The sequence below is a fragment of the Hyperolius riggenbachi genome, chromosome 5 (genome assembly GCF_040937935.1).
Source record: "Hyperolius riggenbachi isolate aHypRig1 chromosome 5, aHypRig1.pri, whole genome shotgun sequence".
Classification (NCBI taxonomy): Eukaryota; Metazoa; Chordata; class Amphibia; order Anura; family Hyperoliidae; genus Hyperolius; species Hyperolius riggenbachi.
The window spans coordinates 446,620,674-446,643,714 of record NC_090650.1 but is presented as its reverse complement, the minus strand read 5'-3'; the positions used below and the strand labels follow the sequence as shown (position 1 = coordinate 446,643,714).

The window sequence follows — 23,041 nt, the reverse complement described above, 5'->3', positions numbered from 1 at the left end:
ACAGCAGCAGGATGAAAATGAGTGCAGTGTAATATGTTGCCGCTTTAGAAATACAATAAATACATGAATAAATTGATAGGTAAATCAATGCAGCAGGCCAGCAGGAGGAGGAGGAGTCCGGTAGAAATACAATAAATAAATAAATACATAAATAAATTCATAGGTAAATCAATGCAGCAGGCCAGCAGCAGCAGCAGGAGTCCGGTAGAAATACAATAAATAAATACATAAATAAATTCATAGGTAAATCAATGCAGCAGGCCTGCAGCAGCAGCAGGAGTCCAGTAGAAATACAATAAATAACTAAATACATAAATAAATTCATAGGTAAATCAATGCAGCCGGCCTGCAGCAGCAGCAGGAGTCCGGTAGAAATACAATAAATAACTAAATACACATAAATAAATTCATAGGTAAATCAATGCAGCAGGCCAGCAGCAGCAGCAGGAGTCCGGTAGAAATACAATAAATAAATAAATACATAAATAAATTCATAGGTAAATCAATGCAGCAGGCCTGCAGCAGGAGTCCGGTAGAAATACAATAAATAACTAAATACATAAATAAATTCATAGGTAAATCAATGCAGCAGGCCAGCAGCAGCAGCAGGAGTGCGGTAGAAATACAATAAATAAATAAATACATAAATAAATTCATAGGTAAATCAATGCAGCAGACCAGCAGCAGCAGCAGGAGTCCGGTAGAAATACAATAAATAAATACATAAATAAATTCATAGGTAAATCAATGCAGCAGGCCAGCAGGAGGAGGAGGAGGAGTCACGTATGGCAGGCAGCAGGCAATGTATTGTAATTCCCAGGCAGGCACCTCATGTCCTCCTTTCGCCGACAACAGGTGCCAGGAACGTGCCCTCTATCCAGGCCTGGTTAATCTTCAAAAATGTCAGTCTGTCCATGCCCTCTGTGGACAGACGAGAGCGCTTCTCGGTGACCACGCCACCGGCCGCACTGAAGCACCTCTCAGACAGCACGCTGGAAGGGGGGCAAGACAATACCTCCAGGGCGTACTGCGCAAGCTCCCTCCAGATGTGCAAGCGCTCCACCCAGTACTCCATGGGGTAGACAGGCTCTTCGCTGCCGGTGTCAAGCCCACTGAAGGACCTCATGTAGTCGGCCACCATCCGGATCATGCGCTGGCTGTGACTCTCACCGAAGGTGGCTGCTGCCCGCACCTCCTCTCTCGGTTGCTGTACCTTCATGTAGAACGCCTGGGTCAATGACAGAAGGTCCAGTTCAATGTGATTGCGCTCCCAGTTTCAAAACTCATGCATCCATCTCTCCCCCCTTCATGGACTTACTCACCGGATGGTGCGGTCTATAGAGAGACCTAGTAGCGCTTTCGGGGTGTATGGCCCCCCCGTCGCCTTGCGACCTCAGTTGGATCTCTCCTCAGTGGGTGCAGGCCTTTACAATCCGTGTCTGATGGAATCCTTTCACAGTATGATCCTGCTTAGCAGTCAGTCCTCTAGAAATAAAAATGGACGCTTTGGATGCAAACACATATCTTACAACGCTAGTGAAACCCTGGACACTGGGAAGCTAGTGAAAACTAGTTCACTAGCTTCCCAGTGTCCAGGGTTTCACTAGCGTTGTAAGATATGTGTTTGCATCCAAAGCGTCCATTTTTATTTCTAGAGGACTGACTGCTAAGCAGGATCATACTGTGAAAGGATTCCATCAGACACGGATTGTAAAGGCCTGCACCCACTGAGGAGAGATCCAACTGAGGTCGCAAGGCGACGGGGGGGCCATACACCCCGAAAGCGCTACTAGGTCTCTCTATAGACCGCACCATCCGGTGAGTAAGTCCATGAAGGGGGGAGAGATGGATGCATGAGTTTTGAAACTGGGAGTGCAATCACATTGAACTGTACTATATAAAGCTGGAGATAACCCAGAGCTTTGATTGCAGCACTTGGTGGACATACATGAGAACTTTTTAATTTACAGATTGTGAATATTCCATAGGGCGAGCGCTGTTTATACCTTGATTTGAATGACAGAAGGTCTCCTGGGCGCCTGATGCTGCTGCTGGCCGCAGGCACCTGCTGCTGTGCTGCTGGCTGCTGGACAGGGACAGAGGGAGTGGAAGGCGGGGGGAAGGCTTCCTCCAGTCGCCGAACAAAGATCTCCTGCAACTCCCTTGCTCGCTGCTCACGGTCTCTGGCAGGCAGAAACTGATCCCACCTCCCCCTCAGCCGTGGGTCCAGGATCATGCTGATGCAGGCATCCTCCCTCGCTTGCATCCGCTTGACCCTGGGGTCTGTGCGCAGGCAGCGCAGCATGTGCGCTGCCATGGGGAACAGGGTGGACCGTCTAACAGAGACATCAGGGTCAGCGTCCTCCTCCTCTTGCCCCTGAGACTCTTCCTCCTCTCTCCACCCTCGCACCACTGCTGCTGCGCTCCGATGTTCCCCCCCCAGCAGCAACGTCCAGCACCTCCAACTCCTCCTCCTCCTCCTCCAGGGACTCAAATACCTGCGGAGCAGTGGACTGCACAGGCGGCTGCTGTTCCAGCTGCTTCAGGGCCTCCTCTCCCAAATCCACCAAATCGCCAAGTGCCCTGTCCAGCAGACAAACAAAGGGCACCCACTGGCAGAGGGATGCCCGTTGTTCCCTCACCAGGTTGGTTCCCTGCAGGAAGGGAGCCAACACCAAGCAGACCTGCTGCATCTGCCCCCATTGCGCGTTGGTGAGGAGCTGGAGTGTGGTGCTGCTTCTGCTGCCGGTGCCGGCGACAGTGGCATCATAGATGTACCGGTTGACAGCCCTCCTCTGCTCAACCAGCCGCTCGAACATTGCCAGGGTGGAGTTCCAGCGAGTTGGCACATCTATGATAAGGCGGGGTCGTGGCAGGCCCTCCTGCTGCTGGATGTCTGCCAGTTTTGCTGCGGCAGCTGCTGAGCGGCGGAAAGTGGGCACAATTTTCCGCGCCGCTTCTAACAGCTCCTCCATCCCCAGGTAGGTGCGCATGAACTTTTGCACCACCAGGTTCAGGACGTGGGCCAAGCAAGGGACGTGGAGCAAGTCTCCACTGCTGATGGCAGACAGCAGGTTGGCAGCATTGTCGGACACCACCAATCCCACAGTGAGGCCTCTGGGGGTCAGCCACGTCCTCTCCTGCTCCCTGAGGTACCGGAGCACGTTAGTTGCCGTCAAGGAGTGTTTCCCCAGGCTTTTCATCTCCAGCAGCGCTTGGCAGTGGTGGGCCTTCATGCTGCTGGAGAGACGGGATCGCTTGGCGGTGGGAGCTGCTGCTTCTCCCCTGACCCCGCACGGTGGCACCACGTAGTGGGCGACTGGTGCTGCTGTGCCCGAGGATGGACCTGCTGCTTCCTCGCTCGGGCTTTCCACCAGGCTGACCCAGTGGGCCGTAAAGGACAGATAGCGCTCTGTCCCAAACCGGCTGCTCCAGGAATCCATGGTTATGTGGATCCGCGCACTGACAGCGTGATCCAGCGCGCGGCCCACGTTCTCCATGGCAGAGTGGTGCAGTGCTGGGATCGCCCTGCCGGAAAAATAGTGGCGGCTGGGGACTTGCCACTCCGGGATTCCAACCTGCAGCAGCGCTCTGATGTCACTCCCCTCCTGCACAAACGAATATGGCAGGAGCTGGGAGCACATGGCCCGGGCAAGCAACCCGTTCAGCAACCGGATGCGCCTGTGGGCGGGAGGCAGCACCTTGGTCACACCGGGGAATGCTTCGCTGAGCAGGGTCCGGCGGCGTTTGCCTGCACGGGAGGATGAGGAGGCCACTGTGGAGGGAGCTGATGAGGCCACTGAGGACTGGCTGCCCGGGGGGGGGGGGGGGGGGAGTGAGTTGCTGCTGTGCTCCTGCTGCTGCTGCTGCTGCTGCTGCTGCTGCTGCTGCTGGATGGGCAGGAGGGTCGGCTGCTGCTGAAATCTGTGCAGTGGCTGTCTGGCTCTGACCACTGCCTGCACCACTTTGCATAAGCTTCTCCAACTCATTAAAGTCCTCAAAATGTCTGCTCTGTAAGTGGGTCTGCAGGCACGAGGTACTCAATTTGTGGATATCGCGACCTCTGCTGAGACTGAGATTGCAACTGTCTGGCTCTGACCACTGCCTGCACCACTTTGCATAAGCTTCTCCAACTCATTAAAGTCATCAAAATGTCTGCTCTGTAAGTGGGTCTGCAGGCACGAGGTACTCAATTTGTGGATATCGCGACCTCTGCTGAGACTGAGATTGCAACTGTTGCAAATTGCACGGGTCGGGTCCACTGGGCACTTGGTGAAGTACCGCCAGACTGGGGACTTTAACCTGCTCTTTGCGCTTGAGGGTTGGGGTTTTTGGGTGCCCTTGGAGGATTGTGCCTTTTTGGTTGTAGTTAGAGGTTTGCTGTGAGTGGTGGTAGCGACTGAAGCAGTAGGCTGTGGCTCCTGCCTTCCACGCCCTGTGCTGGCCGCCTTGCTGCTGCCGTGCCTCTGCGCCAGAGACGCCTCCTCCTCCGGTGATGAGCTGCCTTCAACCAATTGTGCTGGTGGTACTGGTGGCACATAGGAAGGATCTATCAAGTCATCATCATCAACCCCAAACAAATCCTGTGAGCACGACTCAACCAACTCCTCTACCCCAACATCCCCTGCATCACGCCCCTCCTCCTCAGCGCCAACAACAAACTTCTGCACCTGTAACTCCTCCTCCTCCTTGCATGGCCCCATCATCTCCAACTCATACTTCTCCAAAACATCCCTGTACATGGTCACAGTCTCAGGGGAGAAGAGCGTGCTCTTTGAGGACAGGCTGGTCGATGGGGTCACCGTGACCATGGCCTCAAGCGCTGGTGGAGGCCTGCTGCGGACAGGAGTGCTGGTGGAACTAGTCTCGCTGCTGCTGGAGGCCTGGCTGGAAAATGTGGCTTCCTGCCCCGCCATCATTTCCACCACAGCCTGCACCTGACTCTCCCCAATGGGCCGTGGGCGACGACCCGTCTCAAAGATGGGCGCAACACGCTGCTGTTGCGCCTCTGCTCCCTCCTCCCTGTGGTCAGTGGCTGGCGGCGCACCAGTCCCAGACCTGCTGCTGCTGGCAGTGGCTCCTGCAATGGCGCTTCCTCTCCTGGTGGTGCCTCGCCCTCTACCTCTGCCAGTCATAGTGCACTATACAAATACAGTAAAAAAAAAATAAGTAGAAGAGGGCGGGAAAGGGTGTAAACTTTAATAAAGTCTGTGTTGGTGGTGACTTGGTGCTGACTAGTAGTACAGTAGTAGACACTAGTAGTATGCACGCACGCAGGTAACTAAGAAACACCTAGCGTACTACGCTACAAGTAAGTCGTGCGGCAGACAATTGGTGACAATTACAAACGGTCACACACGGTCAGACGCAATCAATCAATAGGCTCGGGCAGGTGAGGTGACAGACAGTCACAGGTCACTCACAACGGATGCTGGTGTGGTGGCCTGTATGTGTTGTAAGTAACTTTTATTTATTACACACACTACGGATGATAATAAAATCACACAGTAAAATTGAAAAAAAAATTTGTGAACGGGTACTAGTCTAGACTAGTAGACTAGTAGTATAGTAGTAGACACTAGAAGTATGCACGCACGCAGGTAACTAAGAAACACCTAGCGTACTACGCTACAAGTTAGTCGTGCGGCAGACAATCGGTGACAATTACAAACGGTCACACACGGTCAGACGCAATCAATCAATAGGCTCGGGCAGGTGAGGTGACAGACAGTCACAGGTCAGGTCACTCACAATGGATGCTGGTGGTGACCTGTCACAGTCAGTAACTAACTAACACAGTACTGAAACTAATAAAGTAACAGACTACAGCAGTAATAATTAACTAAACTAGTACTACTAGTACACAACTAACTAGAATCCCTAACCTACCTAAGCTAGTAGTAGGCTAAGGCTACCTAGGCTAGCAGGCCTAGCCTGCTCACAGACTAACACTAGTCTAGCACAGTATACACTATACACTAGCTGACTAAAAACAATCAAAATACTAGCTAACTATATAAGACAACAATAAATGTGTTTAGGAGGTGTTTAGGAAGCAAAACGCTAGGTTTAGCAGTGAAAAGCACTTGCTCAGACACAGCACAGCACTGGAGAATCTCTCAGTACCAGCAGCAGTCACACAAGTGCGTGGCTCCGCAACATGGCCGCCGCCTTATATAGAGGAGGGGAGGGCCAGGCTCCCCTCCTCTGATTGGTTGCTAGGGTTGCCAGTAGTGTTGGGCGAACATCCAGAAGTTCGGGTTCGGGGTGGTTCGGCCGAACATGCCCCCGATATTCGGCATGTTCGGGCCGAACCCCAAACCCAACCCGAACACTTCCTGTTTACTTTTGTAAGTCACGTCAAGAGAGAGCAGAAGTACCGCGATGACGCGTACAAGGGTACGCGTCATCTACATGATGACACGTACCATCGTACGCGTCATCGCGGTACTCCTGCTGTCTCTTGACGCGACTTACGAAAGTAAACAGGAAGTGCATCAGAGAGAGGGCGGAAGTACCAGATGGTACTAGCGCCTATGCTCTCCAGCTGCCCGCTTCCTGCCCTCCTCCTGCCAGCCTGCAAGGTACCTTCGGGGGACTTAGATTTAATTTTATAGGGTCCATCAGAAGGGAGAGCTTAGCGGGGAGGGGTGGGGGGCATTTCCGACCCCCCGCGCTCGGGGCATGCTCTCCCTTTATGCTGGGACCCTATAGGGGGCTTTGTTCGGCCGGACACGGCTGTGTTCAGCCGAACAAAGAAGGCCTGTTTGGGTTCGGGCAGCGTGGCCGAGCACCCTCCCGAACACCATGAGGTGTTCGGGGGGTGCCGAACCGAACCCGAACAGGCCAAAATCCGGGCGAACCCGAACAGTGGCGAACACTGTTCGCCCATCACTAGTTGCCAGCTCCTCGGCAGGAGGACTTCTGATTGGCCCAATCACGTCATCCCCGAATCCCGAAGCCGAAACCGAATCCACAGCTCCATCCAGGCCGAATTCCAGCGCGCGCATTCGGCATGCTTCGTATTCGGGTTCGGCTCGGAATCGCAGCATTCGGGTTCGGGTTCGCATGCGGCAAACCTAAAAAACACCCGAATTTTTCGGGGAAACTTCGCATTCGGGGTCCTGCTGAGCAACCCTGGCTATCACCTGTCCTACTCTACTCCTGTACTACTACTACTTCTGTGTTAGATAGATTTGTACTATTTTGTAGTTAGCAAGGCCCAGCTTTACTGCTATACCTGTCCTGCTGTATCTGCTCTCTGTAATCTAGTCACACCTGTTCTATTATTTAGCTAGATTCTTCTATTGTTTAGTTAGTAGTACTGTAGTGTACTGTACTCTAGTCTGTGTATAGGGACTGTCCGTCACCGCGTTACCTAGGGTCTTTGTGTGCACAGTGCACATCTGCGCTGTCCGCACCCTCTCATTAGTGCTACACCCGTCCTATTGTTTATATATTACTTCTATTGTGTATTCGCTGAATTGTACTGTACTGTAGTCTGTGTATAGGGACACCGTCAGTCAGCGTCAGCTAGGGTCTTTGTGTGCGCAGTGCGCACTCTCTCGTTAGCGCTACACCGATCTCTGCTGTAGAGTACACCTGTCCGTCACCTCACACACCCACCACCACCAGTCCCACCCCATTAAAGTACCCCACTTGTCCCACCCGCCTTTACATACATAAGTTTTTGTTTTCATTTGTATAATATTAAAAATATATGATGTCTGGCACTGGCAGCCGCGGTTTGGGCAGGGGCAGCAAGGGCAGCAAGGGCATCGCCAAGAGAGGAGGTCGTGGGCGTGGCAGCCGCGCCACCACCACCATGCGCAGTTCTGCATCTGCACCAGTGGCTATTCCGCCATTAGCCACTGGCCGTGGACGCCTTGGCCGCCCAACAGCTGGGAGTCACGCTGCAGAGACACAGCAGCAGCAGCAGCAGCGTGTGGCGCAGATGTTCCTCCCACCGCCAGGTCGTAGCCGTCCTATTGAGGAGAAGGACGCAGACGCTGTGGTGGAACTGATGGTGGATGAGCAGGCCACCATTAGCTCTGGAACCGAGTCCTCCACCCCCGCCACCACTCCTGTTCGCAAGAGCAGCAGCAGCCGCCCAGCACTGCCTGGGGAGAAGGAGGAGGAGTGCAGTTCTCCAGCCCCAGCAGGCAACACCAGCACCCTGTCACTCAGCAGCACCTTCTTGTTATCCCCAAGCACAGCGGGGCTATGGAGTGCTGTTGCGGCAGAATTGGAGGAGGAAGGAATGCTCATCGGCACTTTGGGGGATGATGCTTTGGACAGTCAGACAGTGGTGACTGTCCATCCGCCCATGCATGCAGAAGGGGAGTTTGGGGGATCCCAGCAGGACATGTTTGTGGAGGGGGAGGATGATGATGACAGGGTGAAGGACAGAGACTGGATGCCAGGTCCTGGGAGTGGGGATGTCATCAGCTCTGAGGAGGAGGAGGAGGATGCGTCTGTGGGCCTTGCTAGAAGGATCAGCATCGCAGGCATGGGCAGGATCAGAAGTGGGCGTGGTATGCAGGCCACACAGCGTGCTGATCCGGAGACGAGTTCTGCCAGTGCCACCATCAGCCGCACCAAGAACCCCCCCCCCCCAACCACCACAGGGAGACCAGCGGCGGCAGCAGCACCTTCCAGCCGAAGGGGCAACTTCACCTCCCCAATATGGAATTTTTTAACCCTGCCATATTTGGAGTGCAAGTATTCCACCTGCAACCAGTGCCGCAAGCAGCTCAGCAGAGGGAAGGAGCCCTCTGCGTTTGGCACCACCTCTCTGGTCAACCATCTTGCAGGGAAACATTTTCATGAGCATGAGGAGTTTGTGAAGTTGAAGGAAGCTGGCAGTGGCAGTGGCACTGCGAAGCCGTCAGCAGCAGCCACCCGCCATCCTCCACCTCCTCCAGCAGCACCAGCAGGAGTGCGTCAGCAACGCACTGCTCCTCCTCCCTCTGCAACTCCTGCCGCCGACACTGAGGCCTGTTCTGGCAACCAGTCCTCAGTGGCCTCCTCTGCTCCCTCCACTGATTCCCGTGCCAGCAAAAGGCGTCGCCAGACCCTGCTCAGCGACACCTTCCAGGGGGTGGTCAGGGTTCTGCCTCCCAGCAGCCGTCGCGTGCGTCACCTGAACGGCTTGCTGGCACGGGCCATGTGCTCCCAACTCCTGCCTTATTCCCTTGTGCAGGAGGGGAGCGACATGCGTGCGCTCCTGATGTGTGCAGCCCCCGATTGGCCAATCCCCAGCCGACATTATTTCGCATGCACGGCGCTCCCTGCACTTCACCTCTCTGTGATGGCCAATGTCGTGAGAGGGCTGGATCACGCGGTGGGTCAACAGGTCCATGTCACCATGGACTCGTGGAGCAGCCGGTTTGGGACAGGCCGCTATCTGTCCTTCACCGCGCATTGGGTCAGCTTGGTGGAAGGGGGTGAGGAAGGGGGAGCAGCATCGGGCACTGTCAGAGCAGCAGCACCAACAACGCAGTGGGTAATGCCACCATGCAGGGTCAGCGGAACAGCAGCAGGTTCATCTGATCCGCTTCCATCCTCCAGCACACCAGCCCAAACCCCCTGCCTCAGCAGCAGCGTGAAGCCCCGCCACTGCCAAGCGCTGCTGGAATTGGTCAGCCTGGGGAAGACCAAACTGACGGCGAACCACATCCTGGCCAAACTCCGAGAGCAGGAGAGGAATTGGCTGACCCCCAGAGGCCTCAGAGTCGGAGAGGTGGTGTCCGACAATGGGGCAAACCTTGTTGCTGCCATCAACAAGGGAGACCTGACCCACATCCCCTGCCTGGCGCACGTCCTAAACCTGGTAGTCCAAAAGTTCCTGCGGACCTACCAGGGGATGGACCGACTCCTTGAGGCGGCAAGGTAGGTTGTGCGTCATTTCCGGCACTCGCCTGCAGCCGTGGCGAGCCTGGAAGAGGTGCAGAAGGAGCTGCACCTGCCACAGCACCAGCTCATGCTCGATGTTCCAACTCGCTGGAACTCCACCCTGGCGATGTTGGAGCATCTGGTTGAACAGAGGCAGGCTGTCAGCCAGTACGTTGCACGAGCAACAGTTGCCTCCCTCACTGCAACTGGGCGTGCCGCCACTAACCTCCCTTCCATCATCTCCACGGAGGACTGGGGGCACATGCAGCAGGTGTGCTCAGTCCTGGCACCCTTCCTGCAGGCCACCAACATGGTGAGCAGGGACCATGCAATGGTGTGCGAGTGGGTCCCCTTGGTGTGTGTGCTGGACAGGGCCCTGTATGCACTGCTGGAAGAGGGAGCGGCAGCCTTGGACCAGCAGGAGCTGCAGGCAGCTTCACAGGCCACCTCTGAGGAGGAGGGCTTGGAGTTGGTGGAGGTCCCTGACCTTGCTGCTGATGAGGGATAACAGCAGAGCGCAGCTGGACTGGTGCGGGGGTGGAGAGAGGATGAGGTGGAGGAGGCAGAGGAGGACAGCAATGTCGGCTCTGGGGCTGCCGATGATGTGCCAGCAGACGTGGCCAGACTCTTCCCAATAGCAGCGCACATGCTGAGGTGCCTGCGCAAGGACCCAAGGGTCATCCAGATGAAGAAGAGGGAGGACATCTGGATCTGCATGATGCTGGTCCCACGACTGAAGGGAAAGCTCAGCCAGTTCCTGCCTGCAGGAGGAGACCGTGCGCAACAAATGAGGGATTTGCAGCTGTCCCTTGTTGAGCGCTTGCAGGAAGCCTTCCCTGAGCCATCCACCCCCACTGTCCAGCCAGCACAGAGGCAGCAGCAGGTGCCTGCATCCTCCAGCAGCAAGCGCACACGCACCACAGACCTGCTGTCTCTGACCCAAGAGCTCTACATGAGTGTAGAGCTGCCAGGGACTAGAGAGGAGTTGCCTGCAGCAGCATCCTTCTCCTCCAGTCACAGACAGCGCTTGACCCGCATGGTGGCTGACTACATGGGGTCCTTCAGCGGGCTTGACAGCGTGGCCCCTGTTGATCCCATGGAGTATTGGTTCAAGCACCTGCCGATCAGAAGCGAGCTTGCGCAGTACGCCCTGGAAGTCTTCTCCTGCCGCCATTCCAGCGTACTGTCAAAGCGTTGCTTCAGTGCAGCCGGTGGAGTCGTCACTGAGAAGCGATCTCGTCTGTCTCACAAGACTGTGGACAGACTGACGTTTCTCAAAATGAACCAGGCTTGAGTGGAAGGCGAATTCATGGCCCCTGGGACATGAAGTGGCGCACACACACATTACACCTGCTGCTGCTGTATTTCTTCCTGCTGTCTGTGTGTTTCCACTGCCAGGGAACACATTACAAGGTGCTGCTGCCCATGCGCCACCAGCTATTACACTCAACAATAGCTGCTGCATTATTTTGAAAAAAAAAATGTGTAATTAATTTAGAGGTGTCCGGGTTGAAAACTGTGCTGTCCCAATTGTGTATTGGACACAATGTGGGCTTCACGACCGCTGTCTGGAACCTCATGCTGTTCATTTACGGCCCTGGAACCACCGCTAGGACGCAGGGCCTACTATGTCTCGCTGCCTGCCTTCCTGCCTGCTGCCAAATGCCAGTCTGCCACACACACTTATCCTCCTCACGCTGCCTGCTTTTATATTTCCTCCTGCTGTCTGTGTGTTTCCACTGCCAGGGAACACATTACAAGGTGCTGCTGCCCATGCGCCACCAGCTATTAAGCTCAAAAATAGCTGCCTCCTGCCTGCATCAATTTGAAAAAAAAAACTTGTACTTAATTTAGAGGTGTTCAAGACACATATTATAGTGATAGAGAAGAAGATGATATAGAAGATCTAGAAGAAGAAGAAGAAAATATAGAAGAAGATCTAGAAGAAGAAGAAGAAGATATAGATGAAGATCTAGAAGAAGAAGAAGAAGAAGATGAAGAAGAAGAAGATGAAGACGACGTAAATGAAGACTTCCAACTTACAACCATTTTGGACACACCTTCTCATGCAAACACTTTTCATGAAGTTAATTTACTATTTTTGATACCTTTTTTATAACTACTACATCACCACATAATCACTTGATGTTCTTCTTCATAAAAAAGGTGGTTTCATGCATCATTGACCTCCAATACAAGTTTTAAAAGCTATTTAAGGCCAGCTCGAATATTTTACTCGAATACAGACTCGGATAGTGACGTCAGATATCCGAGGTCGAATCGGATATTCGATTAACTCGAATATTGAACTTCGAGTGAATTCGGATAGTTTACTATCCAAATTTGACCAAACTCGAATAGGATAATGAGGTATCCGAGCAACACTAGTAATGAGGAAGGGGAGATCTCCCGAGGAGCGGGTGATTCAGACAGTACTGCAGCCAATGATCACCTGAGGAGCAGGTGATTCAGATGGTACGGCAGTCAGTGGACGCCTGAGGAGCGGGGACCACTGCTAGAGCTACAAAGGATGATCACATGAGGAGCAGGTGAGTAAGACTATACTGCAGCCAGTGGACACCTGAGGAGCAGGTGTTACAGACAGTGCTGTACAGGATGATCTCCTGAGGAGCAGGCGATTCAGACTATACTGCAACTCGTGAACACCTGAGGAGCAGGTGTTACAGATAGTTCTGCATAGGATGATCACCTGAGGAGCAGGCGATTAAGACTATACTGCAGCTAATGGACACCTGAGGAGCAGGTGTTACAGACAGTGCTGCACAGGATGATCACCTGAGGAGCAGGCGATTAAGACTATACTGCAGCTAGTGGACACCTGAGGAGCAGGTCTTACATACAGTGCTGTGCAGGATGATCACCTGAGAAGCAGGCGATTCAGACTATACTGCAGCTAGTGGACACCTGAGGAGCAGGTGTTACAGACAGTGCTGCACAGGAATCAGATGAGCAGAGGTACAGAATCAATAAGCAGGAGAATAGTCAAAGGAAGCAGAAGGTCATAACAGATAATACAATGCAATTAGTACTTTAAGCTATCAACAGAATCTGGCTAAGTGTGGATCCCCAGCTCCAGCTGGTTCTAGCACACTTTGGGATCTGACTAAGGTCTGAGCGCTCACACGTTCGCATTCGCAACAGCAGACACGGGCAACTGACAGACTAGTACTATATATACAGAGATGCCCCGCAGCGCCGCCCCCATCACTCAGCCAATCCAAAGTACCGTTGGAGTCAGCTGACTAGACAGATCAGCTGACTCCCCTTCTATTCGCATAAAGGTGCTGTCGCTTGGCGCACGCGCGCGTAGCCCTCAATCTATGTGTAATAGAAGGACCAGGCAGAGCACCAGCATGTAACTGCGTGGCAGAGGCCTCCGGCTGATACGCGGAGATAGCCGCTTGTCTCAGCGGCGGTATCTCCACTATCTATTACAATAGTTTTTCAAAACCAAATTTATAAAATGAGAAGAACGATGCTCTGTCTCTGGGGGACTTACACAAACCTCACGTCAAAAACACATACAGTACTTAGCTGAGAAGGGGGAACCCTCTGGACCCGAGACTACCCACGTCCTCCTTGCCCCAGCCGCCACTCACTGGGCCCCTCTGAAAGGTTTACATATAAAGAGAGGTTGCACAGGATTGCCGCTAGTAAAATATCACTAACATTAGCAATATTCTACTACTGGATTTTGATGGTAAAATTTCTGTAATATTTACTGATATTTTACTATGGCTAGACCTAAAAAATCTTCTCCCCCTACCCCCCTCCCGGTGGTGCCTAACCGTAAAAAAAACCCTCCTAAAGCCTTGCTCAACCTCGCTCCACGCCCACTATGCAATGCTACAGTTTGGTCCACGCCCAACCACCAAAATTGCCCCCTCTTGCTGCTGGTGTGGCTTCCTCTACAGAATCCAGAAGCTTCCCTCTTCTCGGTTCACCTCGGCTACACTTTAAAGCCGACCATTTTTGCTTTCACTTAAACATTGTCCACATTGCCGGGCCAGCCTGCAGCCACACAAGAGGGCAGTCATTGTAGACAGTGCATTACCATATGGGGCCACTAAAGCCCCTCAATGTACAACAGCTGAGTGATTCCCTCACTGACCTCTCTCACCGTATTACCATTCTCTGCCACCGGTACGTGTCGCTGGGACCATGGTGGGCATTTTATAGGATATTAGAATGCCCATGTCTGACACGCTATAAAACGTCTGATTGAACTTACCATAGATTTGACTATGAACAAGAGGCAGCGTGGGTGACAAATGTCAAAGTTTCATTCTGGTCTTTGTGTCCCCTCTGCAGATGCGGTAAGATCTCCAGCACTCCCGATGTCACCACCACATTCTGCTGTACCGGGATGGAGGGTCAGTACGTCAGTGTGGTGATTCCGGGCCGCAAAGAGTGGTTGCATTTGTGTGAGGTGGAGGTCTATGGCGCTCCCTCCACTCCGGGGAATAAGGACAACCAGGGGAATCAGGAGAATCATGTCTGCTGGTAATCTGCTGAAATTCATCACCGCACTCAAATTATAAAACATCCCAGAGTCAAAAATAAAGAATTACAATATAAACGTGTGTGTTGTGTTTTCCTTGTTTACACATTATTATTATTGTTGTTGTTGATTAATATAGCGCCAGACTACTCCTGGGCCTTTCTTGTAGTTGAAGAAATAAGTGAACTGTGAGACCACACTTAAAAAAAACCAAAAACAGCAAACAGAGAAGCTTCCCCATATTGGAGCATTGGATTTGGTAAAGTCTTAAGCCAATGTGTTGTAAGACACAAGTAAGCTTTAGGTTAGCAGGAATGGTTGCATGGCCACCTAGCTTTTCATCCTTCCCAGGCCAGCTAGGTTGGCTACAACCTGTACTGTTGGTGGTACAGTGGTAAGCATAGCTGCCTTCCAAGCAGTTGACCTGGGTTTGATTCCTGGCCAATGTATGTGAGCATGCTTTTGACATCCTACAGATTCCTGAAAGACAAGATACCCCTCCTCCGGAGGAGAGGAGGGACACATGTAATGTGGTATACGCATTCAATGTGAATTGTGACCATAAAACACTGCTTTGCATCAAAAATGGGTTAATCACTGGGACTATTGACCTGTATCCCACTCCGCCATGTCCTTCTCCTGATTTTAGACCCTTTCAAAAATCTTTTATATCACTTTTCTAGTAATTATAATTGATTTTAGACTTCAACAGTCGCCTCCCCATTGAAGTCTATTGCAGATCGCGAACGTTCGCAAGTTCGCGAACCAAAAATCAGAGGTATGGGCCATCTCTAATTGTGACAAACTCACCCCTATTTTTTTTGCTGCCAGCAAAATTCAGGAATCAGGACAAATCTCCTATAGGTGCGATCTGGCAGACCCTTGATAGGCAACTCTCTTAGTCCACTAAACAAAGTAAAAACACACAAGAAAAGAGCCCTCTCAATGTCACACATGAGTTGGAGATACTTCGCCCTGTTCCAGACAAGTCTCACCTGGTTAGAGGTTGCTGTCATTAAAGTGGATCCGAGATAAACTTTTACTCATTGCATAATTGTGTTCCTTTCATATTGTTTATAGGGCATTCCTCAAGCCAAATACTTTTTTTGTTTTAATACTCTAATTCCCTATAAACTAAACAAGCCTCGCCCACAGCTTTTCAGAGAGCCTTGGCACTCAGTCCCAGGTAGCTAGGGCTTATGGGAGCTCAGTCTGGGCAGGTGGAGGAGGAGGTGTTAACCAGAGATTTCAGAGGCAGAGGAGAGGAGGAGAGGGGAGTGAAATTTTCCACAGGCTGAGGGCTGGAGATCAGCTTGCCTCAGTGTATTGTGACAAAAAGAACATGGCTTCCCTCATTGTATCACAGCAATAAATAATCATACACTTTTGAAGCGGTTTGCAGCTAGATTTGCTGTGTAAACCTTAGACAAGATACAGTGGGTTGTAAAAGTATTCGGCCCTCTTGAAGTTTTCCACATTTTGTCATATTACTGCCACAAACATGAATCAATTTTATTGGAATTCCACATGAAAGACCAACACAAAGTGGTGTACACATGAGAAGTGGAACGAAAATCATACATGATTCCAAACATTTTTTACAAATCAATAACTGCTAAGTAGCGTGTGCATAATTATTTGGCCCCCTTTGATCTGAGTGCAGTCATTTGCCTATAGACATTTCCTGATGAGTGCTAATGACTAAATAGCGTGCACCTGTGTGTAATCTAATGTCAGTACAAATATAGCTGCTCTGTGAGGGCCTCAGAGGTTGTCTAAGAGAATATTGGGAGCAACAACACCCGTGAAGTCCAAAGAACACACAAGACAGGTCAGGGATCAAGTTATTGAGAAATTTAAAGCATGCTTAGGCTACAAAAAGATTTCCAAAGCCTTGAACATCCCACGGAGCACTGTTCAAGCGATCATTCAGAAATGGAAGGAGTATGGCACAACTGTAAACCTACCAAGACAAGGCCGTCCACCTAAACTTACAGGCCGAACAAGGAGAGCGCTGATAAGAAATGCAGTCAAGAGGCCCATGGTGACTCTGGACGAGCTGCAGAGATCTACAGCTCAGGTGGGGGAATCTGTCCATAGGACAACTATTAGTCATGCACTGTACAAAGTTGGCCTTTATGGAAGAGTGGCAAGAAGAAAGGCATTGTTAACAGAAAAGCATAAGAAGTCCCGCTTGCAGTTTGCCACAAGCCATGTGGGGGACAGAGCAACCATGTGGAAGAAGGTTCTCTGGTCAGATGAGACCAAAATGGAACTTTTTGGCCAAAATGCAAAACGCTATGTGTGGCGGAAAACTAACAATGCACATCACTCTGAACACCATCAAATTATGAACATCATTGTCAAATATGGTGGTGGCAGCATCATGCTCGGGGGGTGCATTTCTTCAGCAGGGACACGGAAGCTGGTCAGAGTTGATGGGAAGATGGATGGAGCCAAATACAGGGCAAACTTGGAAGAAAACTTCTTGGAGACTGCAAAAGACTTGAGACTGGGGTGGAGGTTCACCTTCCAGCAGGACAATGACCCTAAACATAAAGCCAGGGAAACAATGGAATGGAATAAAACAAAACATATCTATGTGTTAGAATGGCCCAGTCAAAGTCCAGATCGAAATCCTATCGAGAATCTGTGGCAAGATCTGAAAACTGCTGTTCACAAACGCTGTCCATCTAATCTGACTGAGCTGGAGCTGTTTTGCAAAGAAGAATGGGCAAGGATTTCAGTGTCTAGATGTGCAAAGCTGGTAGAGACATACCCTAAAAGAATGGCAGCTGTAATTGCAGCAAAAGGTGGTTCTACAAAGTATTGACTCAGGGGGCCGAATAATTACGCACACCCAACTTTGCAGTTATTTATTTGTAAAAAATGTTTGGAATCATGTATGATTTTCGATCCACTTCTCACATGTACACCACTTTGTATTGGTCTTTCACGTGGAATTCCAATAACATTGATGCATGTTTGTGGCAGTAATGTGACAAAATGTGGAAAACTTCAAGAGGGCCGAATACTTTTGCAACCCACTGTATATAGACAAAGTTACTTGTTATAGTTACTTTTTCATCTCGGATCCACTTTAACAACCTCTCTCAGCATTCGTCCCTTTAGCATCCAGGGACCAGGCTCTCGATCTGTGGCCAGGACGCCAGGAGGATATCCAGGGGGGAAGCTGTAGGCAAGCCGGGCTCTCATACCGCTATCAGGGCTGATCCACAGTGAGACCACTGATAGGCTGGGTTACTCAACTCAGGCGCGCGCTCTCCTCGATACCAGTACACGGAGAGAGAAAGCGGCGTCCATGCGTCATGCGTAGCTAGTGGTCGCAGAATGGCAGCATCGCGCGGTTGCTAAGCACCTCCGCGGCAACAGCTTAAGGAATAGGAGACATGGGCGTGTAAAATGGGGAGAATATTATAAAAAGTGACGCGTTTCTCAGAGATAACGTTCTCGGTTTCATCAGGCTATTAAAACACAATATGGCGGCTCATAATTTTATAAAGACATTTCACACCCTTTATTTTAAGATTGGCCAATCCACATCATCAGGGGCAGGAATATGTAAAAATTCAGGGGGGGGGGCTAGTCAATCCCAGGGGCAGTTCGATTAAATAGAATAGGAATAGGAGAGGGATAGAGAATTAACTTTTCTAAACATGGTATATACTACCCTCCCAAGGAAAAGTAAGATACGTCTTGGAAATATATATAAAAAAGGGGTCCATAGTAAACTATAAAAACTGTTTAACCACTTTGTCCTCCTTGACGTATAGAAACGTCAAGGAGGACAGGCGCGCTCCCGCGGCCGATCGCGCGCGTGCACGCGCACTCCCGGCCGTGGATTCGGTAGCCACGGAATCAATGTATCGGGCTATGGAGCCCGATCATTGATTCCTCTCCCCCGCTGAAAAAGCGACAGCTTCTCTCGGAAGCTTCGCTCTTTCTGAACCTATGTCCCTCTAAGCGTACATTGTACGCTTAGAGTGACGTCATGTAAACAAACTCAAGATAGCCATCTTGTGGCCAAAAAGTAAAACTACAAGTAAAATTTAAAAAAAATTACACTACACAAATATTTCCCCAAATAAAACACTTTTATATCCCACACTCCCAAAAATGCCCACATAAAATGTTTAGTAAAAAAAAAAAAAACATTACTATAAAAAAACAAACAAACACATAAATATTTACCTAAGGGTCTAAGGCCTCGTTCGGACTATACGCGCTGCCGTCCGCATTTTGGCAGCGCGTATAGTGTGCGACACGCAAGAACGGTAGAAGGGCATAGACAGCCCTTCTACCGTTCCCATCATATGCGCTGCGTGGCAGCGCGATTGCGCTATCGCGTGCTGCACGCATTTTTGGGAATCGCAGCGCAGATCCCATTCATTGTAATGAATGGGATCTGCAGCGCAGCGCATAGGAGCGCAGATGGCGTGCGATCGGACGCGTTGCGTTCCAATCGCACAGCCATCTGCGCTAAATGATGTGAACGAGGCCTTAACTTTTTAAATATCTATGTAAAGATGATATATTTATCTCTATTTTTTTTTATAAGTTTGTAAATAGTGATGTATGCAAAACGGAAAAAATGCTCTTTTATTTCCAAATAAAATATTGTCGCCATACATTGTGATAGGGACATATTTTAAATGGTGAAATAACCGTGACAAATGGGCAATTACAATACGTGGGTTTTAATTATGGAGGCATGTATTATTTTAAAACTATAATGGCCGAAAACTGACAAATAATGAATTTTTTCATTTTTTTTCTTATTCTTACTGTTAAAATGCATTTACAGTAAGGTAGCTCTTAGCAAAATGTACCCCCCAAAGAAAGCCTAATTGGTGGCGGAAAAAACAAGATATAGATCAGTTCATTGTGATAAGTAGTGATAAAGTTATAGGCTAATGAATGGGAGGTGAACATTGCTCGGATGCATAAAGTGAAAACGACTGGGAGCTTACAGTAAGTGGTTAATTATATATTAAAATAAATAGATTGTTTAAGTAATAACCATAACGGAATCATACCTAGCCTAATTGAGGTCACAAAAATAATAGCATAGGCAAACGCAGGGGGGGGGGGGGATTACAGCTGCCCAGAATCCCCCCTCAGACCAGGGCCAGTGCAGTGTCTGGGGACAGGCACAAGTTGAGACACCAGAATGTCTGTAGATATCCTGCAGCTCACAGCCCCGCCCCCTTTCTTTCCCTGCTACAGTAGACTTTGGATGGAGCAGCAGTGTGTGTACAGAGGTCTGCGCAGCTCTGGGGAACTTAACAGAGTCAGGTATGAGCACAGCCCTGTGCCCTGCTGTGTGAATGCTTCACTTTCCCCTTCATTAGCAATTTCGGCTGTTCTCATTATTATCTGTATCCAAACTGCTCCTGATCAATCCTGTTGTCGATCAGGAGTAGATCGGCCATTTCGGAAATAATTGTGAGATTGTAATAAATATCACTAGGGCAGCTGCGGCGAACGGTGCCGCCGCCACAGCTGCCTCTCGGCCCAGTCACAATCCCGTACCTCGGGCGTCTAGCACGCCGAGAACGGGTCTTTCTGTCTTTCGTCATGTCGCCCTAGAGCGTGCGCGCGCTCAGCGGGGCAACCTTTATGCGGCGAGGAGGCGCGTCACCTGAACCACGGGTCGCGTATCGTCATAGGACGCGACCGCCGCTCGGGATTGGCTGGGCTCCGGGGGGCGTGCCACTGGGTCACTGCGGCTTCTTAAGCAGCTGGTCTTCATTCGCAGCTTATCTGCGGTTGCGAATACATACGTGTTAGCTCTCAGACCTTAGACTAGTATCCGGTGTGCTTTGATCTGGGAGGAAACCAGGGATTTCACACAAGACTAGGATAGTATTATTACTGTATATTTGATACTCTGTGTATGACTCTGGCTATCTCTGACTCTGCTCTTGCTTATTGATTCTGTACCTCTGCCCATCTGATCTAGTTGCTGAAACACTGCCTGAATATTTACTACTCTCTTGCTTACTGATTCTGTGCTGTATCTGTCTCTCAGTTGCCGAACCCAGCCTGTCTGACCTCTCTACTCGCCAGTGGGCCCTTGCCACTGGTGAGGTGTTCTAACAGTACCCACCAGCTCCTCTGGTGAGGTTCTGCCAAACTAGTCAAGTAACTGTGTTCTAATAGTTCCCACCAGCTCCTCTGGTGAGGTTCTGCCAAACTAGTCAGTTGCTGTGCTATAATAGTACCCACCAGCTCCTCTGGTGAGGTTCTGCCAAACTAGTCAGTTACTGTGTTCTAACAGTGCCCACCAGCTCCTCTGGTGAGGTTCTGCCAAACTAGTCAGTTACTGTGTTCTAACAGTGCCCACCAGCTCCTCTGGTGAGGTTCTGCCAAACTAGTCAGTTACTGTGTTCTAATAGTACCCACCAGCTCCTCTGGTGAGGCCTAGTTATTCTACGCTGTTACTGTTGCACCAAGCACTATACACTATTGCATTATCCTGTTAGCTATACTTGAATTATTGGTGATTCTGCAGATCACACATAATCAGACATCTGTGTTGCTACACCAATCGTTTCAGAGATCCTGTCAGTGGGATTGGAAATTGCATTATGTGTACCCAGCATGATGTCCTACCATATTATTATACTGTACTGTGCGTGGCTGAGGGAGACCTTTCAGGAATCCCCCCCTTGAAAATCCTGGGTTTGCCCCTGAATAGGGAGGCGATTGGCGAATGTAATGTGAATTCTCTCACTGTCTCCGCAAAAGTGTACAGCACAGGGGCTCATCCGCAATACCAATTGTCAAAGTACATAGCATGCACACACATGGAGATCTGTGCCAATTCTGCACAGACCTCCATTTCCAAAAAAGTAAGACTAAAAATGTTCAATGATGAGGATAGAACAGGAGGGACCCAAAGATGTCACCATACATACACCATTCCACATTCTTGTCAAATCAATTAAGGATGGATATATGAAACCTAATGATTAGATGAATAACAGTGTGTATAAGCCTAGCTCAGTCATTTCTTCTAGGCATTTGTTCAGTCCCTCCGGTCTAACGTCCCCAACTTTAATATCCAATATGATTCTCTCTTACAGAGAGTGCAAAATCTATTATGTTTGTTAGTCACTGGGATCTGCTCCATAATTACGGCCTTAAGCAAAGTAAAATCTCTATTATGCACTAATAAGAAGTAATTGGAAACACTATGTTTGGACTCTCCTTTTTTATATTTGATATATGTTTGTTCAAAATCAGAATCAGATTTATTTCGCCAAGTGCAGCAGGTGCCTCACTCGGAATTCTTTGTGGTGCACATCGGCAAAAACATGCAATGACGAACAGACACAGACATTAAAAAACAAGGTAGTGCAAGTACATGACAAGGTAGTGCAAATACATGAACCACAGAATGAGTACATATTTATTTAGGCCTAGGTCACAGGATGTGCTATTTAGTTTTCCTGTGTGTGTGACTTGAGTTCAGAAGGCGCACGGCTTGGGGGAAAAATGAGTTCCTGTGCCTGGAGGTTTTGGTGGAAATAGCCCTGTAACGATGGTCTGAGCGCATGCGGTTGAAGAAGTGGCTGCCGGGATGGTGCGGGTCATTTGTGATCCTGTGTGCCCTTGTTCTCAGTCTGGATGCATGGAGGAGGTCCAGAGGTGGCAGGGGTGAGCCAACGATTCTTTCTGCTGCATTGATTACTCTTTGCAGTCTGTACCTGTCGCTGGTGGTGGCTCCACCATACCAAACGATGATAGAGGAGCACAGGATTGACTCGATGGTGGCAGTGTAGAAGCTAGACAGCAGCTCCTGCGGCATACCAAACTTCCTGAGTTGTCTTAGGAAGAACAGCCATTGCTGCGCCTTCTTTTGGCATTTAGTGGTGTTTTCACTCCATCTCAGGTCGTTAGTGATGGTGGTGCCCAGAAACCGAACACTTGATACTCTGGTGACTTCAGTGCCTTCGATAAATACCGGGCTGAGTGGGGGGGGGGGGGCATTTCCTGAAGTCGATGATCAACTAACTTGGAATTTCTGTGAGGTACGTCTCACAAGGTTGTCAAAGGCACATCAATAAATAAATAACATACGAACTTTGACAAGTTACTCGGGAATTTATTGGATAGTGTATAGACCCTGAGATGGTGACAGTCTTAGCTGGATCGACTAGTCTCGTGCAACAAAAGCATTGTCTAGACTGGCACACATAGCAGCCTATTTTTTTAGATTGTCTCTTAAAATGCAGGACGTTGGATGGTTGGGATTTTAATTTGCTGGGTGCAATATATCTTCGAGCATTTTTGCTCCGTCTGAAGGCAACAATCGGCTTCTCAGAAAGAGTTGCTTTCAAAATAGGAGGGCTTAGCAAAATGGGCCAAAAATGAAGAAATATCTCTCGACACTCTGTAGACTGACCAGAATAGTTGATACTAATAGGGAGCTTCGTGTATAGGGTAGGGATCTTTATAGGGCACCTTCTACTTTCATTGTTTACTATGCAGTCTAGTTGGGACAGAGAGGCTGCTTTTTTATATGCAGCATTGATTAATCCAGGTGGGTAGTGTTTTTCAATGAATCAAGTTTTGAGAACTTCCGACTGAATTTCATAA

General features: G+C 49.9%; 1 protein-coding gene across 1 annotated transcript in view; it reads left to right on the top strand.

Annotated features, from left to right (window-relative positions):
* Nucleotides 1-14,494, top strand: part of LOC137519276 (fucolectin-like) — a 116,727-nt gene extending 102,233 nt beyond the window's left edge. The window contains exon 4 of the mRNA XM_068238186.1: nt 14,227-14,494. Coding sequence (XP_068094287.1) covers nt 14,227-14,422 — 196 coding nt within the window. The 3' untranslated portion in view covers nt 14,423-14,494. The remainder of the gene's footprint in view (nt 1-14,226) is intronic.
* Nucleotides 14,495-23,041: the final 8,547 nt, after the last annotated feature.